The following is a 26,850-nucleotide window of genomic DNA, read 5'->3' on the forward strand; positions in this document are numbered from 1 at the left end:
GCAATGCCCCCCTCATAAGTTGGGGTTCTCTTTTGCGGGGGAAAGACTAGAAACTGAGAGCAATGGGGGCGGGCAAGCAGTGAAATGGACGAATGATCGACAGCTAAGGATGGGGAAATCGAGTCCCACGGATATCCTGAGCCGCGGATAATATGTCTCCACCAATCAGAGACTCTGTCTCCAACAAGCTTATACCTTATCGCGTAACAGTTGCTCTTGGAGGACATTTCTCAGAACCGTTCATCTGGGGTATAACCATGCAATGCAACAGAACTACTCATCTCAACATGCATGAGGCGACTTTGATAGAATGGGGGTGGATATCCCGTTTGCATTGAGACCCTGCTCCGAGAAGGCCCAAGCAATCCACTATATATAACATCCGCAGTATCCGCATAATGTTTACAGTCCTCATCAAGCTCTTCCTTCGTCTTTCATTCTTTCAAGATAGTCACAATGAAGGTCTCAGGCTTCCTCGCAACCCTCTCGCTCTTTGCAGGCGTCATCGCCGAGGCAATTGATCTCCCAGCTGGCGTGCCCCGTAGCGTCGAGGAGTTCCGCGCAAAGCATCCCTACGAGAGCCCCGTCAAGAGGAGCCACCGCAAGGTTGTCACCATCCGCCACAGCAAGAACGACCGTGATGACATCTCAACGGAGTTCTACAAGGGTCTGAAGAAGGCCAACAACGGAGGTACTCTTCACTTGCCCAAGGGACAGACCTTTGTCATTGGAAAGCCTCTTGATCTTACCTTTTTGAACGATGTGCACGTTCATCTTGACGGAGAGATCAAGTTCACCAACGACACTGCTTACTGGCAGAAGAATGCCTTTACTCATCCTTTCCAGGTATGTTTTGGCCTATATGAGAATGGACGCGAGCTAACAGTCATAGAACTCCATCATGTTCTGGAAGTGGGGTGGTAAGAGCATCAAGATCTACGGAAAGGGTGTTCTGAACGGTAACGGTCAGAGGTGGTGGAACGAGTTCGCCGGCAAGGAGATTCTCGACAAGGATAACGCCTATCTTCGCCCCATCCTCTTCTACGCCCAGAATGCTACTGGCCTTGATATCCAGGGCATCCACTTCAAGGATTCTCCCTGCTGGACTAACTTTGTTGTTACTTGTAAGCAAAAACCAAAAGCAGCTGATGATGGGTCATGTACTAACAATGCTTAGCCAAGGATATCTCTTTCAAGGACGTTGTTTGCACTGCTGTTTCCAACAACGCTACCTCTCTTCCCAAGAACACCGACTTTTTCGACTCTCTCAACGTTGAGCACGTCAAGGTTGAGCGCGCTTGGGTTGACATTGGTGATGATTGCTTTTCTCCCAAGAGCAACGCTACTGATGTCCACGTCGACACCATGTACTGCAACGGTACCCACGGTCAATCCATTGGATCTCTTGGCCAGTACAAGGGCGAGATGTCTTTCGTCAAGGACGTTGTCATTGAGAACCTCTGGATGCTCAACGGCCAGCACGCTTCTCGTCTCAAGACCTGGGCCGGACCTGATGTCGGCTATGGTTTCATCGACAACGTCACCTTCCGTAACTTTTACGGTGGAAACAACGAGTACAACGCTTTCATCGACTCGTGCTACTTCAACATCAACGCCACCACCTGCAATCAGTACCCTTCAAAGATGAACATTTCCAACATTCTTTTCGGTGAGTTCTCTCCAAGTCTTCTTGTGTCGCAATGACTAACCCTTTTGTAGAAAACTTCTCCGGTTACAGCTCTGGAAAGTACGGTGACGCTGTTGCCCGATTGACCTGCTCTTCCAGCAAGGACGCCGTCTGCGAGAACATCAAGTTCAAGAACTACAACATCAAGACTCCCTGTGGTGGAAAGCCTGTTTTCCTGTGCGACGGTGTCAAGGATATTGGTGTTGACTGTGTTAGTGCTACCAGCACTGAGGGCAAGGCTGCTCTGGCCAACAAGTGCCAGGCTCCCGCTGCTTCTGTTAGCCCTTTCAAGGTTAGAAAGTTTGACGATTAAGCGTTGAAGGGATAGGACTTAATTTAATGACTAAGAGAGTTAATTGAACTTCTTTTCTCATTGTTGGTGTACTGAGACCATTTGTTATCTTGATCATGGTGGTGACGAATATGAAAATGGAACTTTACTGTTAAGCTCATATTTCTGCAAAGATCGAATAAGTACAATATTCATGAAAATGGAAATAGAAGGAGCCTTGAAGCACTTGGGCTAGGTAGTAGTTCGCAGAATGCAGTTGCTCAATAGTATGGGCTTGGGAGGTGCCTTCTTCATCAGTTCAGCATCCAACGTAGGCTTCAGGCGTCAGGCAACCGGTAGGTGTAACCCTGAATCCTGTGTTTGCCTCATTATGTTCAAATCTGGCATTCGAAGGCAGCCGGCATGTAACAGTGTAACTCGAATGCGGAGGGGTTCTGATCGTAGCTAAATCCACAATGATGCCATCCTTCTTCCCCCCCATCTCTTTGTCTCTCTTGATTCCAACACCTATTAGGTACCTATCGCGTGTCCTCATTCCATCATCAGCAGAGTTTATCATGGCCGAGCTCGCATTCGCTATCATACCGATCGGTGTCAAAGTATGCTCTGGGCTTGTGAGCTACCTCGGTGGACTCAAAGACCGTGGCGATGCATTGAATCGGCTTGCACGTCAGGCTGAGTCCTTGGAAGGCAGTTTCATGGTACTTGAAACCTTTATGAAGCGAGGCCAGCTGGACCCGACTCTTTATGAAGCTGTGTCCCAGATTGGCATTTGTCTCAAGAACTGCGAAGAGGGACTCAAAGAATTGATGCAATTTGAGCAAAGCCAAAAGGCTCAGAATCGAGTGGAGCATGGCTTCCAGAAGCTTTGCTTTCCACTACAAAAAGCGCACCTCGAACGGCTGGAGACCACGTTGAATCATCTTTGCCAGCCACTCAATCTAGCAATTCAAAACCTGCAACTGTAAGTAACTCGATTCTGAAAAAGGTTTCGGCAAGTCTCTAACAACTCACAGAGAAATCGATGTGGCCAACTCCGACGTTCTGGCCCGGCATAGCATAAATATACAACATACATCAAGCGCGGTATCGAATTTGCACACCATAGTAACGGACTTGCATACGCCCATCAACAGCATTGATTCACGAATGCCTTTACTGCAAGACTCGTTAGACAGATTTGTCCCAGAGATTATCCCCCAGATCAATCTGGCTGTTGAATCACAGCTCCAAGCTCAAATGGATGAGATTCGCCAATCGTTCAAAGAAAAGGAGTCAGCAGCCATCCGACGACATAACGCAACAAAAGAGATGCTCTCGCGATTGTCTACACCTCACGGCAGTTATAATGATACTGTTCGAAGATTGGCCTCCAGACCAAGCGCACTTGCAGAAGTGACCTCTTTGGTCCCGGCTTGCTGTTGCCAGGCAAAAAGGTCTGGAATAATCAGAACCTTTAGTTTTGGCTCTCTACACTTCCGAGACGATGTGTCAGTAGATTTATCCCATCGGGAAGAGTGTCCTTTCTATGTTGGTAATATATCATGTTCGAAACGCCGCACGTTTAGATTGACTGGCATCGTCAAATCCCTGAACAGCGCTTTTGAACTAAGCTTTTGTACAACCACTGGCGCTGGAGGATTTAGTATCAGCCCATCGCTTACTTGTTTTGAAGTAGTGGATGAAGCTTCGGCACCAGCATTCCGGAGTTTATTCTTACTCTGGAGTTGTAAAGGGTTCGACCATTGCAAAACATACCAAGAACTCTGCCTTGAGGCTGTACTTCAGAAACTACAGGACCTATTTCAATCCAGAAGAGCAAAACCCACTGATATCAGTCAACATGGAGAGTCTCTACTGCACATATTGGCTCGAGCCGTGAGTAAAGGATTCGAGTACAGGAATATAAATGATGACATTTGACTACAGATGAACCTATGGTACTCGGAAACCTCAAATTGGGAGCTTGATTCGTCTTCATGTCTGGAGTCACTCTTTAATTTCCTCATCTTTACGGGAACCCCAATGTCCACTTCTCGTTCCCAGGGACAGTATGCGTATTGAAGTCCAGGAAATGCATTGCGCTAATATATGATTCTAGACTCGCAGTTCACCTAGCTGCCGACAGATTCGCAATCCCAGCATCAATCGTGGGCAAATTATGTATCTCCGATGACGATGCTCCTAGGTCATACTCATCACCATATGCTAGCAAAGATATATCACTCAGGAGGATTGTTGAATACTACCGTGAAAATCCGAGGGCCGTAGAATGTATGAGATAAGCCTGTGACTGATATCCGCAAACGATTGTTCATAGTTGCTGATGTTCCTAATAGTTCTATTCGGGCCTTTAACCCGAGCAATTATCCGTGGAGACCAGAAAATGGCAGAACAACTAATCAGCGGATGCCCTGAATGCTTGAGAGAAACAAGCTTCTACGGCGCAACTGCGATCTACCTCGCTGTAGAAAAACCAGAGATACTAAAGCTGATCGTCGATAAATCAAGCCCGACATGGCTAGTACGATCAGCATACCTACAGTATGGTTGTTTGACGCCTCTTGGTAGAGCGATGAAGATTAGTGGCAATATCTGCAAGTCTCAACGAAGAGATGGGCACAACTGCCCTTGCGTCGCAGCGGCCAAGATTTTGCTGGATGCAGATTGCCCCATCATACCAGCCCGTGACTTTGCACAGGGTTCCTGGCACGAAAACCTGTTTTCCAGCGCCTCGAAGCATTGCAAACTATTGGTCTCTCAGGCCTTAAGAACTCGCCGGCGTGAGTTGAAAGAGGCAGCCCGAAAGAGATTACTGAAGTTCGAATATAGCTCTTTCATCACATCAGCTGGCGAACTAGATTTCTATGCAGTCGAATTGGATCGCTTTCTTGACCGAAGAAATCTCACGAGTTTCAGTCGCTTATCTACCATCATGTATGATGAAATTAGTCATATTGCGGTAGAAAAGAAGATTTATGAGCCTATATATCTGTTTCTTTCAAGCCCAGAAGATGCGACAATTTTCTGGGATTTGGGTTTTCTCGACATCGATCCTTCTCCAGTATCCAATCATACGAAAGAGTGCTATCTCGATAGAAGAAGATCCTTTCTGACATGCATATCACCAGACTATGCGGTATGGCTACACAGGTATTGTCCTCGTCTCTGGGATTGGGTATGTTATCACATCAAGTTGGAAGGATCCCACTCTATTCTAGCCGATATCACTGGGCGTTACATGCACATGTGTCATGTGCATAACCGGGATAAAGTTAGGCAGTACGTCCCCATTGCCATGGAAATTATCCATGATGAGAAGACGGACAGTTGCAGATGCCTGTGTTCTCCCTTAGGATGCGTCCCTTTTGGCTTGATAGCGAAGTGGCTAGTGTTTACCTCAACTATACCGGGATCGGAGGGAATGGTCCAATCGTTTCTCAAAACCTATGGAAGTTTATTACGACTAAATCATCTCACTTGCATTGTGCGCCAAGCAACCTTTCAGGATCTGGGAATGACACATACTTGCTTTGATACACCAAGCATGAATCCATATGGCTTGACCTTGGAGGACGTGGGCACAAGTAAAGACGACTATGAGAAGGCGGTATACTTGGATAATTTTGTCACAGAATTTGAGGACTTTATGATGGGCAGTTCAGATGACGCAAGTACCTCGAAGCACTCTGATGACCTGTACAAAGTTGATTATCGACGTGCGTTGGTGTTTTGGGATGAGATTCGGCCAGAGAGGATACAAGAGATCAAGAGGAGTCTTGAAGATACATGGGATCCCGATATCGAGACTCTGAAAGAGCTTGGTGTTTCGCTATGGTACGAAGAGGGCGAGGAGAGTGATATTGAGTCAGAAACACCAGAAGATGAGCGTGCCCGATATTTTGCCATGTTTCTGGAGGATTTAGATGCTATTTGATGCCAGCTATACTAGTTTAAGTACGCTGAATGAACTTTATAAATGATTGATATCATCATTAATACTGAACTGGTTGAGACGACTCAACAGTTGCAACGTTGCGTCTCTCACCATAGGTATCAAGATCAGTTACAAGGACAGTGTAGCCTAACTCTACCCCACTTGAAGAACACAACAGACGAATCGAAGAGCCGTTTGACGCTCAGTCAGCATCTACGCTAACCTCACTCCATCTTTAGCTTGCGCTCGACTTGAACAACATCTCGTCGACTTCGAACGTCTTGACCAACCACGTCAACGAGCCGACTTGCCTCAGAAGAGACAATAAGTCGATTTCAACAATTACACACAGTGTTTCACCGAAATGTATTGATATTAGGCAAAACAGGTCAAGAGACAGCCATTGGTCAGACAACGCTCTTGGCTTACACGCAGCTCGTTGCCTACTGGTGGCCTGAGGACCCCAAATCCTTTCACTGCCTACCTAGTAGGTATATATATCCTACCCTACCTCCTCTCAATCGTTCCCCCTCTTTCCCTCTTATACATTCTTTCCCATCTCTAGTCATCAATACCTTATCTCTTATCATCAGTTGCTAGGATCAGACCATCTCTTCCCTTACCCCTCCATTCACTTACACCATGGTATCCTCCGGTAGTGTCTTCTCCGAGACACTTCAGGAGATCACCAACACAAAACTCCAAGAGCTGTCTAAGCGTCGCTCTCATTTTGAAGAAGCCAAAACATCCATCTTGTCCTCAATTGACACCGAACAAGATGCCGTCAAGCGTCTTGTCGCCCTAAGCGATGGCGTCAAGAAATCCTTCGCCATAAAGCTTGATAAAGACGACAAGGTCATCCTTGGCCGCACCAAGTTCAAAAAGCTCGAGATTGACTTGAGGAATCTCGATCGTTTTATTGGCCAAGCCAAGACCGACCCCTCAGTTTCTTCCAAGATGCTGGCCGATTGGGAAAAATTGCTTGTTCGTCAGCTAGACATGCAAGCTCTTCAGTACCAATATGCTTGGCTCTACGGAGAGCTCGTTACAGAGTGGCTGTCTGGCGATAAAGAGAAAGACACAGAAGCAGATGTTGAGATGAGTGAAGCATTCGAGGATGTAGGCGAACAAGCTAAGCTACAATCCAAGATCGATTGGGAGACCACTGTGTTTGAACCAGCTAGCGTTGACACCAAGGCCATCACTAAATACCTCGACCATCTATTTGGTGTCAATGTCAAAGAGAAAAAGACCATTGCTGAAAGTCTTCACCGGCTTCGACAATCTGTCTCGCTCCACGAAGCACGCATCTCAACCCCAGACCAGTTTACCGTGGATTCGCTGAAATGGGTCATTGCAGGCCTATATTCGTCCGACCTACTGTCAAACGAGAAACGAGAGGTTCTCAAGGACTTTGAAACAAATGATATGGTTCTCAAAGAGATCGCTGACGTTCTCAACATGAGGATCAACGCCTTGGAATCTTGGACTTGGAACTCGGAATCTCCAGTCTCTTTGGAGATGACGCGCAAAATAAGCGGCATCTACAACATTCATATGCACGAAGACCTCCTCCAGGCGATATTCCTGCAGTACATTGGTGTCAAGTGGAGCGTCTTTTTCAAGATGGCATTCAAGACATTTCGCAAGCCTGGATCTTGGAAGTCGATGCACCAGGAGATCACTCGTGACGAGAAGAGACGCCTAGGTTACTACTTGGGCCCACTACAGACCGAACCCTCCCTACAGAGTCAACGAGATGAAGTCAATGGGGCAAGCTATTTCATGGCCCAGCTCATGAATTATGAAACTGAATTCATTAATACGGCTGATGGTGAGGAAGAAGCCGAGTATGAACAATTCGGCGCCTCATTAAAGCGAAAACCGCGAATGAAACAAACAGCTCGAAAATCTACAGGAGGAGTTGCACCCCGCAAGCAGCTAGCTAGCAAGAGGGCGCGAAGAGTCCCAGACGCTCCGCCTGTTCCAGTAAGATACTCTCTCAATACCAACTTCAGTGCAGAAGTTGATGAGGACGAGGACGAAGAGGAGGAAGAGGATAGCGATGGTGAGGATGAAGGCAATACCCGTAACCCGATGGCTCTCAAGCAAAAATTGCTCCATCTTTTATCGTCCGAGATCACAGTCAACACTCACCTTTATGGTGAATTGACAGCTTTCCACTCCGTCTTTGAGGATTGGAACCCGAGACTGCCACATGACACCGTCTTGACAATCTTGGAGTATCTCGGTGTCTCGGACAATTGGCTTAGCTTCTTCAGGAAATTCCTCGAAGCTCCTCTCAAGTTTGTTGACGAGGATGACTCGACTACGCGCAAGCGCCGCAGAGGAACACCCGCCTCCCACGTACTCAGTGATGTTTTTGGCGAGGCAACCCTGTTTTGTCTCGATTTCTCTGTCAATCAGTCCACTTCAAGCAACCTGTGGAGAATGCATGACAACTTCTGGTTCTGGTCCCATGATCACAAAGTTGCAGTCAAGGCTTGGGAAACTGTCGATGAGTTCATCACTGTGACTGGAGTGGACATCAATCCCGCAAAGAGCGGATCAGTCCGGATCTCGAAGGATAGTAACATGGAGCTAACTATCGATGAGTCACTGCCTGAAGGCGATATTCGCTGGGGCTTCCTGCGCTTGTCACCAAAGACAGGTCGATTCGAGATTGACCAGACCATGGTCGACTCTCACGTCAATGAGCTGCATAAGCAGCTTCTTGAAAAGCGCAAGAGTATTCTTGGCTTTATCCAAGCGTGGAACAGTTATGCCGCGGCCTTCTTCACATCGAACTTTGGCAAGGCAGCAAACTGCTTTGGACGTGAGCATGTTGACAACATGCTTTCGACACACAAGAAGATCGAGCGTGAAGTGTTTACAAAGCTTTCTGGAGGCGAAATCAAAAGTGTTGCCGAGTATCTAGAGACGGAGCTTGGCAAACGTTTCGGAATCAAGGACATCCCTGATGGCTACCTCTACTTCCCTATGGAACTGGGTGGCCTTGACTTACAGTCACCATTTATCTCCCTCATGCAAGTCCAAGACCAACTCCTCGAAGACCCTTCCAAGCTATTGGTCGACTTTGACGAAGCTGAGCGTGATGCATACGAGGGGTACAAGGAGAACTTTGTTAACGGAAGGGTCAAGCAGTGGAGATACTCCCTGGACGATCCTGACTGGGTACCTGAATCCCAGCATGACAAAGACAACTTTATGTCTTTCCAGGAGTTCACTCGGTTCAGAGAATTTTATTGTTTCGCTCACTTCAAGGGTGCTGAAAGACTCGACCGCGTTTTCCGCAAGCTTCTCAAGAGGCCGAAGGAGTGCAAGGTCGACAATGATGAAACTCAGTCTGGTGCGCTGGAGCAGCTGCGCAAGGAGTCGAACCTTCGGGGTATCACGGGATGGTGGGACCAGATGGACGCTTATTGGACTTGGGTCACTATGTTCTATGGACGAGACATCGTGGATCGGTTCGGAAGGTTGAACATTGTGAATACCGAGTTGCTGCCTATTGCAATGGTGACTTTGTTTAGGGACAAGCGCGTCAAGTGGCAGGGTTAGTTTCGGCCGTTGATGGAAGGGGGATGCCAGATTGATATGTGTGCTTTCTTTAGTTATGAACTTATGATGAGACTGAAATTATTTGCTTTGATTGGATATTTTGGAGGATCGAAATTTGAGGTGATTCGTGATTCGTCTGGTATCAGAAAACTTGACTCTAGAAGTACATGATACGATGAGTACTCTTTTAAGCTACAGACTCGTGCGTCCCTAGAAACAGATCAGATGATGCATAGTACAGTGCAGGACCCGGGCAATTCTTCCGATTTGAGTGTGTCGGCCACAAGGTTAACAAAGGCGAAATTACGGTGATAGCTATGACAATCTCAGTAACCATGTGTCCTCAGTGAGTCGGATTTTTGGGTTATTAATCGCAATGTAATTCCTGGAGTAATAACAGCGACCCAACAAGCAATATATATGGTTAACACCACCAATGTATCGGGTACTACGGTAGGATGTCACCCGTTGGGTAGCCCCAGGGCGGCTCGTGGACCTGTTTTACAGGGAACTTCCTTGTGCAAAACAATAATTGGATAATCAGATAGCTTTCATTACTAGAATTCACTACAATTCTTATCTCGTAACTCCATTAAAAGTCCTGTTGCTCCGTCATAATCCTCAAACTCGTGACTTTTTGCCCTCCTCGGGAAGCAAGAATAGTCTCGCAGACTAAACACCCTCCCTCTAAAGCATACAATCTTGTTCAATCATTTATTCCATACCGGCTGGTTCGTTTCGTATAGCAACTACCGTCAAGGCGAAGCTGAGATATTGGGATGTTGTGACGAATGTGGGCAATCTCCACGACCGCGATCGAAATTTTTGGAGGCTCGTTTAAGCACCCTCATCATCGTCGCCGACGCGAATGGTACCCTCAGCGCCAGCACCGTTGGTCCAGTAGCCACCAATTTCGGGGGTGGTGTCGCGGTTTTGGCGAGTAGCGGTGATGATCCAGAAACCGATAACAGCCTTGGTGAGAACATCAAGGACAGCGTAGATGACGACCTCGGTACCGACCTTAACCTGCCAAGCGCCACCAGCAGCACCCCAGACACTATTATGTTATTAGTATGACATCAGTTGACTAGAGGACCACGAAAACTTACACAATGTACACGATCCAAAGGATCAAAGAAGCGACAGAGACGGAGCCAAAGAGTCGGGCAATCTTGGTACCGCGAGCTCGAGAAGTTCGCGAGCCGGGAACAGCGACGTGCCAGATGGTGAAGACGAAGCCGACGATGCTAATAGCGTACCATCCCCACCTCTGGGCAGTGTTGGCATGTCCGACAGCAGAGAAGGCACCAGCTAGGACAAAGATGACATTGGCGATGACGGCCATGATGGTGTGAGCACCGTCAACGCCAGCCAGCAAGCAAAGCTCGACAACCAGAATAGGTGTAGAAATGGCCCAATCAACATAGCGGGCCCAGAAGACCTGGCGACAGACATCGTGGTGGGTGTCGGGAACGTGCTTGTGGTGGTCCCGTACGCTGGCGCAGTTGAAGTACGAGGTCTGGCCGGAAGCCATGGCGAAGTAGGCCAGGGCAGAGATGATGGTGGTCAAGGTGGACAGGAAGTAAAAGACGCGGCGCTGGACGGCGACGTTCCATGACAGGATCGCAAAGATGGCGGAGACGACGGTCATGGCGACGAAGAGAACCCATAGAGCGCGGACGCCATTGTGGCCAATAGTTTGGTAGTGAGTTGGCTCGGCTGTTGTTGGGGTGTTAGTATGAGTCCATCATGAAGCTGATGGTGAGGATGGTGAACGTACGAATAACAGTAGGAATGGGGCTAACGCCTCCGTGGGTCTTGAAAGCCTCCATGATTGACGATGTACTGTGTAGTTACTGTGTTTCCTTCAATCTTCAATGCACTCGAAGGATGATAGTATGAAGCTAACAAGTGTAGAGAGACGTGGAGAAAGAGCTGGGACCAAGAGCTTTAAAAAGAGGAGAGAGGACAAGAGGCAGCAGGATTGAGGCGGAAGCTTACGCCGCATTCGTCGCCTGAGGCGTTTCTTTTCGTTTCCGGTTACTTGAGTAGAAAATAAAAGAAAGCAAAGCAAATGCTACACAACGTCATCAATGACATGTCGATTGCGGGTGTTTGACACAGAAAAGCAGGTATTTGTTTTATGGTGTGGGGGGAGGAGGAACGGGTGAGGATGCTGCAATTATCGTGTGTAAGAGGCGTCACTGCTACGTAATTTTGGTGTGTGTTACACCAAGGGGCCTGACCAGAAGACGCGTTTCGCTTTGTTTTAGATGCCATTAACAAGCACTATGATCTACAATTCTGTATCAATTATTGGCGCATCAATCATTTGTAATCGGGATACAACACCGCTGAAGTCATAATGGCTCCAGTTGCCCGTTACCTGGAGCTTGCCTATAGCTTGAGCATTGACCTGAAGCTCTATTGTTATCATGCATCCCACCCCCCCCGTACCTGGTTCAAGTCACAGTAGCAGTTACACAAAACAGGTGAATATGCAAACAAACGAACGCGTAACAAAAATAATACGACGAAACCAACCAATGTCAAGCAAAAAGGATAGCTACAGCCACAGCATTTGCGTCACACACAGCTCCGGCCAAGGTTAGCCTCAAGACTAGACTCTGGAGCTTCCATGTCAAGCTAGAACCTCTTAGACCAGTTGTAGCCACAGATACCCGCCACGATCATCACTGATCGCCAGAGTCTCGGAGAAATAGCCACTGTCGTCTGTCTGTTGAGTAATCTCACTGGCTGGTGAGAATTATCCATGTATTTCGGAGGGTTTGCTCAGACAAGACACGGAACATCATTCTACCGCTCGTCGTGTTCAGCTGCCTGGAGTCGACAAGTGCAGATCTGTACTGGCCTAAATCTCGATCGTTTGAAGATCCCTTGGTTAAATACAGGGAACCTCGGACGGGAAACAAATGCACATGATCCAATGTCAACCACTCGAATAAGGACGGGCCAGCCAGATGTCTCAAGCCTCTTCAGCTGAATGCACATAAACAAGATGAACAAAGCAAAGAAAATGCGATAAATCTCGGAACACGAAAAAATGATATGCGGGCAAGTGCATGAACTAGGTTGTGGTCACGTTGAAGACACTGTCAGCCAGCCATGGCCGCCTTTTCCGTGTCATCATTCCATGAATGCATCTCAATCAATGAGTGTCCCGTCCCATCAGTCAGGTAACTAATGGCGCAGTCATTCTTACCTCCTTTCTCCCCCGCAAGTTCCCCAGACTTTTTTTGTTAACATCACCTGCCGACCATTTGTCTTTAAAACGTGGAGAGTCCAATAGCAAAGGGCGAAAACAACAGTATTGACATGTGAAATGCAAAGGCAGATGCACCACCATGACGCATTTGGTAGCCACACTGCATCAGCGTACCACGTGCCGCTGTAAGGGCTGCTGTGCGTAGCGCTGTGATTGGGGTTTTGTGGCCCTCTACTTTTAGCGGTGAGCATATCTTGGGCTGCATGTTTTATTTATTTCGGGTCGTCAGATGTTTTACTGCGGCTGAAAGAGAGACACTCTGTGATAAGTAAAAATAAAATAATAGCATTGATATCTATCATTCTGTTGGGAAATGCAATCTCAGCTGTCAAAGAACCCTGCTGAATGACCTGGCAGTTACAGGGTGTTTAGTGGACAGCTGTCGCTGATCAACCCTGTTTCCCCACGTTCAACGTCGGTAGTAATTAGCTTAGGCTCGGAAAGTGGACTCTCGCTGGCAAGATTGCATTTCCATGTTTTCCATCTGCTTCGCAAACTCAAGAATTCCTTCTCTTGACTACCTATGATCTGATGCCAACAACTCCTTAACGCTTTCTACCTACTGTTACGGCCTCCAAGATTGTCCTTCTGCATTATTTGTACATTTATTAGCCTCTTGTTCCTCTGTATCTGTCTCAACGCCCCCTGCTCTCGTCACCCCCACCACTTCCGCGACCGCTACGCACCTCCATTTGTTTCTTGGCTTGTGACCCCGAGATCCTTGATACCCGACGACTGTTAGAATAACGCTCATAACTCGACGACTTTTCACGACTCTCCCCTTGAAACGTTTATTGTATATACAGAATCACTCCGCAGCCCTGCCATGCGATAACTTGGTTCCTTCTCAACCGATTCCGAAACGACCACCGAACCTGCGCTTCTCGCGCGTAGGCTGTCGCAATGTCCGACCTACTACTACAGACCCGTGCGGTCCCTTCTCTATACAAAAACTCTGCGAAACCTTCTACAAAGTCAAATACCAAAGCGAAAAGACCGCCCGTCTCTTCGGTTCCCGTGGTGAATACCCTACAAAAGGCCATCAGACAGGCGAACGATACGTGGCAGTGGTGCAAAGATGGTTTGACAGAAGACCAGCGCCTAAAGATCAAACAGCTGGAGGAGAGGAAGCAAAACCTTTGCTTAGGCATGCAAAATGTAGGTTATCCATATACCTTGCTTGTATTCTTGACTGACCAGCCAGGCCGAGTCTCATGTTCAATGGGAAGCTGCAGCGAAAGAACTAGACAGCCTCGAAGGCAACGACGAATGGAAACGAGATGCTTCCACAGGCGACTATAACCCCGAACTGATCCAAGAGCGACTCGACGCTTTGGACGATGCCCGCACGAAATGCGACGTTCACACAATGATGCACTTGATCCGTACGGCTTTGTCCCGCGATCTCGGCGGCATGGACAACGTTGATCTATACCGACACTCCTATACCGGAACGAAACGTCTTATCGAACGATACGTCGAGTCGACAATTAAAACAATAGACGCCGTCGTGACCCAAAGCCGACTCGACCAGAGCATTGAGAACAGAGATTTGCTCGAAGGTATTCTGTTCGCCCGACAAAGCTACGGCCGAAGCGCATTACTCCTATCCGGGGGCGGCACCTTTGGCATGTCGCATATTGGTGTTCTCAAGGCCCTATTTGAAGCGAAATTGCTGCCAAGGATCATTTCGGGCGCAAGCGCGGGGAGCATCGTCTGCGCTGCCATGTGCACACGAACCGACGAAGAAATCCCGCTCCTTATTGAAGAGTTTCCATACGGAGATCTCGCCGTGTTCGAGGATCCAAGTGGTCAAGATGGTGTTTGGAGTAACTTGCGTAGGTTGTTAACGGAGGGGAGTTGGTCTGACATCAAGCATCTCACCCGGGTAATGAGAGGGTTGATGGGCGACATGACGTTTCAGGAAGCATATAACCGGACACGTCGCATTCTCAACATTTGCGTGTCGACTGCCTCCATGTACGAACTACCTCGTCTGCTCAACTACGTGACAGCGCCAAATGTCATGATTTGGTCTGCAGTCGCAGCTTCATGCTCTGTCCCGCTTGTCTTTAACGCTGCACCTTTACTTGTCAAGGATCCGATTACAGGCGAGCATCAACCCTGGAACCCCACGCCTCAGCGATGGATTGATGGGTCAGTGGATAATGACTTGCCAATGACTCGACTGTCAGAAATGTTCAACGTCAACCATTTTATCGTTTCTCAGGTCAATCCTCATGTCGTGCCTTTTCTTTCCAAGGATGACCACTTGTCGCCTGTCAGAAAGCCTGACCACATGCAACAGACCACTGGCGATAACTACGATTGGGTGTATAAAATGACATCGCTTGCGCGCGATGAAGCATTGCATCGACTTCATTTTCTCGCTGAATTAGGCATCATGCCCAACCTTGCCACAAAATTCCAGAGTGTCCTCAGTCAAAAATACTCTGGCGATATCAACATCCTTCCCGATATGGGTATTAATGATCTGCCTCGGCTACTACGCAATCCTAGTCCCGAGTTCATGATGCGAGCTTGCCTCATGGGTGAGCGAGCTACATGGCCCAAATTAAGCCGCGTACGCGACCGTTGTGCGATTGAGTTAGCGTTAGATCGAGCTGTACATAGACTTCGCGCTCGAGTGGTCTTTTCAGAAAGCCAACGTGATCTTCGACGTTTGAACGTCACTGCTGGAAATATTCCGCTTAAACTACCTGTTAGAATCAAGGAGGGGCAGACAATTATTGAGCCTCCCAGTGAGGTTAAGGACCAGAAGAGACATCGTCGCAAGTCTGGAAGCAGTCTGCATGTCGCACCCAGGCAATGGCTATTGATGGATACAGCCACCATTACAGATGATGAGACAGAACAAGAGGAGCGCATTGAAATGGAGTCTCGTCGCCGAGCTGGGTCACCCGTCGCTCAGCGCAAGCCGTCCCGTCTCAAACGATCATCACGCTCCCAAGTCCATCTTCACACTCGAGCTACCCTGTCAGCCGTTGTCGATGCCGAAGAAGTTAACCCGACATTTAACTTTTCCAAACCCATCACACCCCCACTAAAAAGCCCAAGAGGAAGTGTGTCGCAATCCATGTCTGATGGGTCAGAACAGGCGACGCCAGAACTTAAACCACAGGACCACATTACCTCCGAGACGGAAAAAAAAGACATGAGCGAGGATCTTCCCTCAAGTGATCACCGAGAGGATGCAGATCTGAGCGACGTTGACACATACAAAGTGTATCAATTGGGGGAGAAAGCAATGACTGTAGATGAGCCTCCTCCTGGACCAGCAGCGCGTGCGGGCTGGATACTATGGGACTAGGAGTTTGATAGAGAAGCGAAGAGGCAAGAGTAGATATTTCACAGGGGATTGAACCTAAAGCAGGATTACTCACCAAGGCATGTTTGTGCAGGGTAGCATGGTTGATGGAGCGTGTCAATTTGTCTTTTTGGTGTTTGGATGCATGGGTACGGTATTGGCATGGTTGCATACTGTTGTAGTGGATAGATATACCAATTGTATTAGCATTTGATCCTAGCAAGAGGCTTTTTTCTGCAATGCGGATCTGTCAAGTTTAGGTCTGGTCATGTCTGGTAACTCTGGCAATGAGTGCCGTGTCTCAGTGATCCAACTCACCTAGGACAGAGAGTGGATATGTATGATCTTGTGGTAAGGCAACACCTGGGAAACAGTTCCTATAGAGATGCCAAGTCGGAATTAGTGAAACACTTTACTGTCTGAGCGTTCTTTTGTTTTGACAATGGCTTGTGCTGTATAGAGTATATTCGGTAAGATCGTTGATGTTGATACTGGTCTGGCACTTGAAATCTGCTAGTCTAGCACTCATTACGGCAGTTTGTGTAAGACCATACTTCGAAACAGTGCATTTCTATTATAGTCTTGTTAGTTTCCATGTCTTGATACTGATGCCAGCGCACGGGGCAAGATATGAGCTATTCGTGATTTGGACAATACATTCCATCATTTTCTCATATTTTTCCGTCCCAGTCAAAAAGATCAACGTTGCATGGATCAAGGAAAGACAAAAACTGTCGATCGTATCTTGACTTTTTGTAGGTTGTCTAGCGTAAAATGTCTTGCTTGATTCAAATACCTCGCACTCGGCATGTAAACCAACTGATCAAAAGGTCCGAGTACCATGCCCTCAAGCCCTGTAAGCGCTATTGATGCAGTGCTCAGCTTTAGTTCAAGATTAGACGAAAATGAGGCTCCCCTCCTGCTCCTACAGAGAGAAAGAGAGAGAGTCTGCATTGACTTTTTCACTTCGATCTAGTTCTGCAGTAGCGCACAGCGGAGATCCCGGGTTTCCCGCTCCTCCATCTCGTTGACAAGAGAGATGGGACGGATGTAACATTGTGTTACCACCCTCAGAGATGGCATCTTGCAGGGAAATGATGGCGTTGGACAACGGAGCTACCCACTATCACCCACTCTCACAAGCGGTTAGCCTATTGATGTGCGAGCAAGCTGAAAGGTGAGACATACGGCATACGAGACCTTGTTTAGCTCAGAGGGCCCGTCCCATCCCCGCTTGGTTGCATTGAAGATCACAACTTAGAAATGCCGTAATGAGAGATTGACTGAGATGGAGTTTACCTGAACCAGGTCAATTAGACATACGAGTTTTCGTTTATTATATATATCTTGTACTCTACTATCACTTCATGCCAGTATTCCAAAAGCATAGCATCAATCACTTCATCCTTTCACAATGCGCTTCTTCCAGACTCTTTCGCTTTCAGCGCTTCTTACTCTTGGTAATGCTGCTGCTATTGCCAAAGACTCAAAAGCCAAGGTCCCAGAACTACCAAACACTGACTACGATGCCGTCGTCATTGGAGGTGGCCCAGCTGGTCTTTCTGCTCTGAGTGGTCTTGCTCGTGTACGAAGAAATGTCCTTCTTCTCGACAATGGATTGTACAGAAATGGACCTACTCGACACATGCACGATGTCATTGGCTTTGATGGTGAGTACCATATCAGATCTCAACAAGAATCGAACTAACGGGATAGGTGTTCAACCTGCATACTACCGCTACGAGGCCCGTAGATTACTCTCCTACTACGACACTGTCAAGATGGAGAATGCCACAGTCGTAGACATCAAGGCCCAAAAGGGCGACTACACTTCCTTCTCCCTCTCAGTTGACTACCCCGGTCAAAAAACCAAGAAAATCACAGCCCGCAAGGTCGTTCTCGCAACTGGTCTCAAGGACATTCTCCCCGACACGCCTGGTATTGCTGACAACTGGGGCAAGGGCATCTTCTGGTGTCCCTGGTGTGACGGCCACGAGCACGCCGACCAACCCCTCGGTCTCCTCGCTCCCTTGGACAAGGTCGCCGGCCTCGTCCGAGAGATGGCCACGCTCAACTCCAACGTGTACGCCTTTGTCAACGGAACCGACAACAGTACCACACAAGCCCTCGCAGACAAGGATCTTCCCCAGTGGAGGGAGTACCTGAAGCTGCACAACGTTACAGTTGACAACAGAACCATCACAGAAGTCAAGCGTCTCAAGAGCGGTGACACCCACAACGCTGATCCTAGCCTTCCCTCTGTCCCTGAGTTTGATCTCTTCAGCGTTGAGTTCACCGAGGGTAAGCCCGTTGAGCGCGCTGCGTTCTTGACGAGTTTCCCTGATGAGCAGCGCTCTGATGTTGGAGAGAAGGCTGGTGTTACTTTGTACGGTGGACGACTCCAGGCTAATGGCAGTGCGGGTCTGATCACCAACGTCCCTGGTATCTACGCCATTGGTGATGCCAACACTGACAACACCACCAACGTGCCCCATGCTCTCTTCACCGGTAAGAGGGCTGCTGTCTTTTTGCACGGTAAGTTTTCCATACTCCATTTAAATGAAAAGTATACTAATTATCCTAGTTCAACTTGAGAGAGAGACACAGGCTGTTGAGCTCGCTGGACTGCCCAAGCGAGAGGCTGAGCTCCAGGAGCGGGATCTTTGGGAGACGATGAATGGCAAGCGTGGCGAAATGCTCTACGCTGGCGAATTTGAGCAATAATTTTTGATAAAAGGTCAAGAAAGAGAAGCGCATGCGGAGGTAATTAATAATGTAGAAATGCATATTTAATGGTGGTATATAAAGCATTTATGAGTTACGGACTTGTTATCAATGACAATACATTGCTTTGAAGGACAGAATTTTATGAGGAAAAAGTGGAAAAGAAAATTGTGATAGCCCACGTCAATGTGCTATTGTGAATCGGACATCTGGAGTGGGTTCTTGATATCTATGCTCGACGACCAAACTTTGAACCTTCCCGTGTCTTACTGAGGCTTGTCAGCATCCCACTGTTTGAGCATACCCTCGAGCTGCTCATGTCTCCTTAAAGCCTCGCTGAATGAAACCAATTCCTCTCCGCCATTGGCAAACTGTTCGTAGATCGCCGCAATACTCCTCCCAATAATCGGGATATCGTTCCCCTCCTGCCAGTCATGCCACTTCCATTGCACCTCATCAACAGTGTCTGTTTCAAAATCATGAACTTCAATGGTTACAGGCTTGGAATAACCTGATGCGTTTAGAGCAGTACCTCCAAAGCCTCGGAGTCTAATCTCGCCCTTTTCGCCATTGATGGTGATGGTCAGAGGTGGTTCACCGGGGAAGGGCTGGCCACGACGGAAGCGGATTGATACGGCAGCGCCTTTTTGGACGGTTGGGGATTCCTTGAGGGTTCCTGTTGCAAAGGTGATATCTGGGACGTCGGTTGCAACTCTATCGACGATCTCGTTCGTCGTGGCATCACGGATTCGGACGTTGGGTCTTTGAGAGTAAAGACGGCTCTTGATATCTGTGACATCCCCAATGATGGACTGGAAGGAATCGAATACTAAAATTGTTAGCTTCAATCTGAACCAAGTTCGGTTTCATATTACTTACTGTGTGCCAACCCAATGGTAAAGGTATTTCCACCTATAGCCCGTTGAGTAAAGTACTGTAATGTTGACGGCAGAATATCCCTATCATTCGTTCCTCCAGCAGCATGAAGCTCACTGCTAAGAACCTTTCCAATACGTCCCTCACTCAAAAGCTCACGAATCTTGACAACGGGTGGTGCAAGACGTCCCTGAAGCCCAACAAGAGTCTTGACGTTGTTCTCCTTGGCCACATCTACAAGCTCCTTCGCATGCTCAACATCCTGCGCCAAGGGCCACTCAACGAAAACTGCCTTGCCAGATTTTACGACCGGGAGAGCGCTTGAGTGATGGACGTCCACTCGTGTAGCCACAACGACGAGATCAATGTCTTTATCAGCGGCGAGATCTTCGGATGTGCCATAAGCTTTCGTCTCAGAGGGGAGTTTATAGTACGTGATTGCCTTCCTGGCTGCTTCGACGCTGCTGTTCTGGAGAGCGACGATTTGATACTTTGAACGGCCTAGAGGAGATAGAAGGTAGGGGAGGTGTGCGTTGGAGGCCCAGCTTGTCTTTGCGGAGGATGAGAGGCCGACGATAGCGGTGCGAATGGGAGCCATGATGATTTTTTGTTTTACTGAGGTGTTGGTTATGTTATCTCTTATGACTTCAGATTGGTATATTTGATCATAAATGCTGGTCATTATATAGTTTCTTTGTGGTGATGAGAGGCTACTATGGTGCAATCGTGATTTCTAATCATGGATTTGTAAGTTGATGGACTGTCAGATTGTGATGTAACGCAATGTATTATCTGGGCTATATTGATGATTTGGTAATATATAAGCACTTAATCCAAAAGTAGAAAATGCTAATTACTCTTTTGGGCTTATGGTGTTGAAGTTGGTAACAAACGTCAACCAAACAGCAGGAACTAGAAGTTCAAAGTTGACCAACATTGTTGGTCTCTTGACAATCCATCTACCATCTATTAACGTTATACATATCGATAATGATTCATTCCCGCGCCTTATGGTTGAGTTTTAATTGTAGGGTCCATTCCCTCTGTCTCCAGTCGAACGAAGCATGTGCAAATGGGGTGTTGTGCGGCCGTTCGGCCTCTTGGAACATACGTTTTATTGCATCGAGATACAGAGTGGCCAATATTGCAGAAATGTAGATCTGCACATGTGTTTTGGCTACTCAAGCAGATGGTAAAGACCTGTACTCATTTAGGGGTTGATATAAATATTAGATCACTCTTAGTGTATATATCGCCTGAGAGTGGACTAATAATTTTGTCTGTACTGCTTCTATGTTTTTAGCAACCCACCTGCCAAGTAAGTTGCCCATCCATATGAAAACGTCTCCTCGAATCGTTTCATCACGCCCAGCTTCGCGAGAAAATAGTCTCAGTCAATATCGGCATTTAACCGGAATGCGGCAGTCATATCCCTCTTTTCTTCAACTCGCAGCGGGATCGTCCATCCTTACGAATTATGCCTCTGAGACATTATGCAGTCATGGTTACATCGATTCAAATGGCACTGACCGACCATAGCCGACACCTATCCATGCCATCGAGCCTCGTAATAAATACCAATAAATGACACATCCTGCATGCAGGAACATTCCAATTGGAAGTTACCAAGGAAAATCGTGTAAACAATGAGCTGAGGCTGAGGAACGGGCCGTCGTGGATTCTACAACAGCAAGTCTAGTTCTGACGACGTGCATATTTCAAAAGAGGGGATCCAAGACATTTTGTCAAGACTTGGGAAATTCACATGTCGATCACTAGCTTCACGACAGCTCAACTTTGATGTATTGGTCACTAATTGAATCCATGTCAGACTCGGCTTGTCGAAAACCATAGAGGTGTTTGTGGCTGGCTGAGACATTTACACCGTTGCTGGTCTGGCCAGAGCACAATGACTGTCTATACCTGGCTGTAGAATTCACTAGCCGTAGTTCTGTATTCATGAAGCAAAAGGTCTTCTCAAGTACTGATAATTGACAATTTACCTAGAACTCCCTCTGACAACACAGACACAAAGAAGTAATTTCACGATCCAGAGTTACAAAAGCCACTTGGACCCGCGGCTTCATCAGCTTCTACCCCGCACAATTCGATTGGATGTAGATCATGTATGTAGAGAATAGTTGACTGTCTAATGCATCCTGCAGTCAGACGAATGTCTTTACTGAGGATCACTGTTGAACAACAACATCTTGTGAAACTTGGCACAGTGACTGAATGGATGCCTTTAGGATGTTCTTGAGTAAACAGGGTCTGTGACTTGGAAGTCTTCCCAGACTTATACAGTATGATTTGCAAGATCACATGCGCTCTCCCGACTATGACAATAGGCCGCGACAACCACTCAGGATAACATCATGTCCGTGCGATATTGGAAGCGCCCAAAGACACAGCCAGCCACATTCTGCTCTCTCTGCCTCTTATGTGCAGCGCCGTGCTGTATAGTGTTACATTCTCAACTCCACAACTTCACATGCTGGCTTCATAACCAATAGACTGTCGGTTTTGCCATTGACTATCGATGCAGAAGCCAAATGTGAGACACGAACTTCTTCATTGTCATGTATATGCTTTTACCGTAAGAAGCCAGAGACATGAAGCGGTGCAAGACGGAGGATCTAGAGGCCGAGCAGAAAGAAGGTATCTTTGACTGTCGACGGTGGTTAAGATAGATATAAAAAGGCCGCTTCTCCCCATCCAAATCCATCTTTCTTCATCCTCAACTCACAGCATCTCAACAACTTCAAACAAAAGCTTTCAGACTCATACCCAAGACCTACAACTCTCAAGTCAGTTTCTTTCCTCTTTCTCTTTCCGAACCTCCCACTAACACACTCAGAATGTCCTACACCATCAAAGTCCGTGTCTACCAGACCAACCCCAACGCCTATTTCCACATCGTTGAAAAGGGCTGCTGGCACTACGCAAACGGTAGCCAGTGGAATGAGCAGAACGGTATCCTGACGCTCGCCATGGGCGGCAGCGGTACCTCTGGCATGCTCCGCTTCAAGACTGAGCAGAACAAGGAGGGCTTCTTCGTCGCCATGGGCGTGCACAACTACAAGCCCTGGGTTGACACTGTAACTGGCCTGGGTGACGATATCACCTGCGTCAAGGCTCTGCCCGAGTACTACGGCAACGCGTCGGACCGTACTCGATCTCGCGAGTCGCAGCGTACTGAGCAGACGATTCTCAACATTGATCGCAGGAACATTTCTACTCATTACAAGGTTAAGGAGGGAAACAACCTTGAGCTTGATATCACCATTGGATAGGGGGCTGGGTCGAAAGCCTTGATCAACATGTGATGGAGAGGATCTGTTAGTTATCTTAGCAAATTGAACTCTCGTTTTCACTGCGACAACATGAAGAAAGCTGTGAATGTATCCAGAAAGGTTTACCTTGGGTTCGACCTTTTCAAGTGGAATGCCATGGTAATAAACAGAAACCAGATTAATAGACTTTACCAAATATCGATATGCTCTGTTGCCTAGAAAATGACTCAGTATAATAGCCGCAAACTACTTTATCAAGGTTTCAATAACTAATATGCCACCTGAGCATTTTAAATAATTGCTTGAAATTCTGATTTTTGCAGAGGCTATTGGCCGAGATTCGGTCAACATGGCGAGGATTAATCAAGATATAGATACGTGGAAAGTTTGAATTACTCTATTTCTTCTTCTTTTAGTGGTTCTTATAACTTTAAAGTTAATACTAACTTTTCCATTGCCCTGAAACAAAGAAGAATGGAAAGTAAGACACAAAGAAGCAATCATATTCTCACGATAGGGTTTAGGGAATTTATTGAACTTTCTTAATTGTGAGACTATAAAAAGAATGAATCCTCACTACTTCTCAAGTCCCAATCACAAACATCAACCACATCAATAAAACAAAATTCATCAGCCATGTCCCAATCGTGGTGTTTCACATACGCCAAAACTCACCCCAAAGTTCTTAGAGGCACCTCGCCATACTTGTATCGCCGATCCACCAAGATACATACCTCTCTCGACATGGAAGAATCAGAAACATTATTCGTTTCGGGTTCAGGAAACGGCTTCATCTGGTCAGCCTGTCGCGCATACAACCAAGGCGCCCCCCTGTTCATTCGTCCTGATGATGTCTGGCTGGCGATCCTCCAGAGCATCGGCCGTTTCTGTCTTCCCGAGATGGACGAGGCTCTGTTGAAGGAGAAGTTTGGCGTTCCTAGGTTGACCGACAAAGACTTTAGTAGCCCTAATGCCTTGTCTAACGAAATGGAGTATCTCGTCAACAGGAGATGCTTATCAGAGGAACGCAAGAACTCGTTGATGCCAGACTTTACCACGACGCGTCCGGAAGACGTCACGGCTGCTTGTGTCTCCATCCTCGGTAAGCAGTGGAACGAGAAACTCCCAACCGACTTGCGCTTTCGAATTGGCAGCATTTCTATGGTGACACTCGTTGGACAGCCTTGCGATTGGTTAGGTCTCCTGGATAAGCTGAAAGACTTCGAGGATGAGGGTGAAGGCGTCCAGCTCTTTATCAAACGCATACGGCCGATTTTGCGTCGCCTGCATTATGCCGCTCGTGAACCAGATAGCCCAACGGCGCGCGAGTTGTTCAGCACAATGGTTAGGAGGACACCCCCAGACGACGTCTGGTACGAAATGGACAACGCAAATGTGGTGGATGGTTGGATTGCTTCCTTTTACCATCAAAACGAAAAGTGCCGAGCGTGGCAACTAGCTGGCGAGAGCTATGAGCCATTTGAAAAGTATGGAAGCGAGGCCTCCGACACAGCCGGGGAAGAAGACGACGACGAGATATTCTATTACACCGCCAATCTCGCCGACATTCCAACCGGAATATCGAAAATGCCTGTACAGCTTCAGGGCGAAGACAATACTCTTGATTGTTTCATGATAGGAGGGTCTATCGCTATGGCTTATGATCGCAACGTACATGACGTATGGATGTATAGGCCGATATCAGGGTGGATTATGAGCTGCACCGAAGATTCTGAAATGGAACGCAAGAGACAAGATATCCTGCATGATGTAAGGAAAGAGATCCGACGTGAGTGGCGAAAAGCCCAAAATACTTTTGGTCACTGCGCCAGAAGCACTGATGCGATTGAGGCGGTGTTGAGTTCGATCAAGCACCGGTTGGGTGAGTTATGATGTGTCGGTTTCTGGACTATGGTATGGCGTCGCTACGAGGATCGGGGCACAGAAAAGAGTTGGTATGGGCATGCCTACTGTATTATTTTATTTTGAACTAGGTACATATATAAGAATGGAAATTCCCGTTGTTTCTAAACCTGAGGAGTAGCACCCGTAAGGCTAAGAGTGTAATCAAGTCCCTCAGAGACCTCAGGAGTCAACTCGAATCCATTGTACATGATAGGCTTAGCTGGAGCGTTCGCAACAACAACACTCACTTCATCCCCAGACTGAACAGCAACTGTTGCAGCACCGTTGACAAGAGTTGTATAAGAAGTCTTCTCACCTTTACGGTACACAGCAACAGTCGCGACAAACTCGCCCTCCGAAGCGACCTTGACTCCGATTTGGGTACCAGTCACTTGAAGAGGAATGATATTGGCACCCATGTATCGAGGGGCGCGGTCAGCTGTGGGCTTGTAACCATCACCAGAGGGCTCGACGTGGGAAAACTTGATCTCCGCGCGTTGCTGGAAGAAAGTTTCCTGTGCGGAAGGATGGCCGATGTCGACGTAAGCCATGCGCGCCCAGTATCGACCAACGATATCACCGACTGTGGCATTCGTAGACACGCGGCTCAGCGTGTGAAGAGGAGTTTCGTTGCTGTCCTTCTCATACTGAATCTGCAGCTGACGAACGGTATCTTGACCTAGACCTGCAAAGTCGTCGGGGTTGTTTGTCAAGTACGCCAGAAAAGGCCAGGCTTGGTAGTAGTTACCAGACTCTGGGGTACCATCGACGATGACCTGGTGAGAGTCACCAAGGAGCTTCTTTAGTTCAATCTCGGTGGGATAAGCCTCTTGGTTATGGGCTTTTCGTGCGCCGGCGCATATGTCGGATGTTTTGTACGTGTCGGCTACCCAATTGGCGAGAGTCTCCCACCAAGCGCCAGTATTCGTCTGATCGACCCAGGTTTTTTGATGATAGTGCAGTCCGTGACCGTACTCGTGAACAGTCACACCTGGAACAGCGAGATACTCGTTAACAACCTCCAGCCAAGCCGATCCGCTATCAGCATCAGAGTGCATCACACCAGCGGCCCCTCCGCTTAAAGTTCCGACGGTGTAAACATTGGTCTTGTGCAGCGGGCCGCTATCGGTCTGGTCGTTGAATGAGAGTCCGGGAGAACGCCACTTGAGTGTTCCGACGAAGCATTCGAATGCACCTTCGAGCATCTCAAGGGCTTTGTCGGTCGCTTCAGCAGATCCTGCATAGACTCGGAAGTGAGCTGAGTCTTTGAAGTTGTTGCCTCCTGGGCCAACGTTTGGGTTTGCGGTGTAAGATGCTTCCGCTCCTGCCGCCGGGGCAGAAGCTGATGGGATGCTCTGGGGGAGAGCATTGGCCCCGACGGCGAGGAGGCCAATTACTGTGTTGATGTTGATGAGACCCATTATAGTGAATGTAAGATAGAGAAACGAATGTATTTATTGAAAGAAAAGCGAAGGAATAGAAATGAATGTCAACACAGCTTGGAACTGGAGGGTAACATTCTAGTTAAGGTGTTTATGCTTCTTATATGCATGCTAGCCGAATGCCTTAAGTTAGATAAACATGCTACCAAGTCCATCTTGATTGGTGGATTATCCAGGTTTCCAGATAAACGGTTTCAAAGGCAAGGTTAAAAAGTTTTAGAAAAATAGTCCGATGGCTCTATTTGTCGACTTGCGAGGATAACCTTGCAAATGTGGTGTCAGTAGTTGGAGAAACAGGGGTGATGGTTTGATTGCAAGGCAAGTGTCACTGTTTCATCTCTGTATCTGAGAGCGATCGACATGAGAACAATTTCTTCACGGGGGATCATATGGAGATTTAGTTTCAACCAGGGTAAATAGTAGACATGGAAGAGAATAAGACAAGATTAAATATTACTTATTTTGGGCTGGTTCTTGTTATATCATCGGAAGATGCCGTCA

General features: G+C 47.6%; 10 protein-coding genes across 10 annotated transcripts; 7 read left to right on the plus strand and 3 right to left on the minus strand.

Annotated features, from left to right (window-relative positions):
* Positions 1 to 456: 456 nt before the first annotated feature.
* On the plus strand, positions 457 to 2,000 carry FPSE_10583 (uncharacterized protein; the record flags this gene model as incomplete). Its single annotated transcript, XM_009263700.1, has 4 exons — positions 457 to 846; positions 893 to 1,124; positions 1,178 to 1,669; positions 1,720 to 2,000. The coding sequence occupies 4 exons, from the start codon at positions 457 to 459 to the stop codon at positions 1,998 to 2,000; spliced, it is 1,395 nt and encodes a 464-aa protein (XP_009261975.1).
* Positions 2,001 to 5,526: 3,526 nt separating this feature from the next.
* On the plus strand, positions 5,527 to 5,916 carry FPSE_10582 (uncharacterized protein; the record flags this gene model as incomplete). Its single annotated transcript, XM_009263699.1, has 1 exon — positions 5,527 to 5,916. The coding sequence occupies one exon, from the start codon at positions 5,527 to 5,529 to the stop codon at positions 5,914 to 5,916; it is 390 nt and encodes a 129-aa protein (XP_009261974.1).
* A 642-nt stretch (positions 5,917 to 6,558) lies between these two features.
* Positions 6,559 to 9,495, plus strand: FPSE_10581 (uncharacterized protein; the record flags this gene model as incomplete). The annotated part of the gene is made up of 1 exon (XM_009263698.1): positions 6,559 to 9,495. One exon carries the CDS (start codon positions 6,559 to 6,561, stop codon positions 9,493 to 9,495), a length of 2,937 nt encoding a protein of 978 aa, XP_009261973.1.
* Positions 9,496 to 10,332: 837 nt separating this feature from the next.
* Positions 10,333 to 11,327, minus strand: FPSE_10580 (uncharacterized protein; the record flags this gene model as incomplete). The annotated part of the gene is made up of 3 exons (XM_009263697.1): positions 10,333 to 10,552; positions 10,605 to 11,214; positions 11,276 to 11,327. 3 exons carry the CDS (start codon positions 11,325 to 11,327, stop codon positions 10,333 to 10,335), a joined length of 882 nt encoding a protein of 293 aa, XP_009261972.1.
* A 2,357-nt stretch (positions 11,328 to 13,684) lies between these two features.
* On the plus strand, positions 13,685 to 16,112 carry FPSE_10579 (uncharacterized protein; the record flags this gene model as incomplete). The annotated part of the gene is made up of 2 exons (XM_009263696.1): positions 13,685 to 13,939; positions 13,986 to 16,112. The coding sequence occupies 2 exons, from the start codon at positions 13,685 to 13,687 to the stop codon at positions 16,110 to 16,112; spliced, it is 2,382 nt and encodes a 793-aa protein (XP_009261971.1).
* Positions 16,113 to 17,523: 1,411 nt separating this feature from the next.
* FPSE_10578 (uncharacterized protein) lies at positions 17,524 to 18,833 on the plus strand (the record flags this gene model as incomplete). The annotated part of the gene is made up of 3 exons (XM_009263695.1): positions 17,524 to 17,779; positions 17,826 to 18,644; positions 18,694 to 18,833. The coding sequence occupies 3 exons, from the start codon at positions 17,524 to 17,526 to the stop codon at positions 18,831 to 18,833; spliced, it is 1,215 nt and encodes a 404-aa protein (XP_009261970.1).
* Positions 18,834 to 19,099: 266 nt separating this feature from the next.
* FPSE_10577 (uncharacterized protein) lies at positions 19,100 to 20,307 on the minus strand (the record flags this gene model as incomplete). Its single annotated transcript, XM_009263694.1, has 2 exons — positions 19,100 to 19,662; positions 19,713 to 20,307. The coding sequence occupies 2 exons, from the start codon at positions 20,305 to 20,307 to the stop codon at positions 19,100 to 19,102; spliced, it is 1,158 nt and encodes a 385-aa protein (XP_009261969.1).
* Positions 20,308 to 22,567: 2,260 nt separating this feature from the next.
* FPSE_10576 (uncharacterized protein) lies at positions 22,568 to 23,002 on the plus strand (the record flags this gene model as incomplete). The annotated part of the gene is made up of 1 exon (XM_009263693.1): positions 22,568 to 23,002. One exon carries the CDS (start codon positions 22,568 to 22,570, stop codon positions 23,000 to 23,002), a length of 435 nt encoding a protein of 144 aa, XP_009261968.1.
* Positions 23,003 to 23,638: 636 nt separating this feature from the next.
* On the plus strand, positions 23,639 to 24,895 carry FPSE_10575 (uncharacterized protein; the record flags this gene model as incomplete). The annotated part of the gene is made up of 1 exon (XM_009263692.1): positions 23,639 to 24,895. One exon carries the CDS (start codon positions 23,639 to 23,641, stop codon positions 24,893 to 24,895), a length of 1,257 nt encoding a protein of 418 aa, XP_009261967.1.
* A 134-nt stretch (positions 24,896 to 25,029) lies between these two features.
* On the minus strand, positions 25,030 to 26,328 carry FPSE_10574 (uncharacterized protein; the record flags this gene model as incomplete). Its single annotated transcript, XM_009263691.1, has 1 exon — positions 25,030 to 26,328. The coding sequence occupies one exon, from the start codon at positions 26,326 to 26,328 to the stop codon at positions 25,030 to 25,032; it is 1,299 nt and encodes a 432-aa protein (XP_009261966.1).
* Positions 26,329 to 26,850: the final 522 nt, after the last annotated feature.

Source organism: Fusarium pseudograminearum, chromosome 4 (genome assembly GCF_000303195.2).
Source record: "Fusarium pseudograminearum CS3096 chromosome 4, whole genome shotgun sequence".
NCBI classification, from domain to species: Eukaryota; Fungi; Ascomycota; class Sordariomycetes; order Hypocreales; family Nectriaceae; genus Fusarium; species Fusarium pseudograminearum.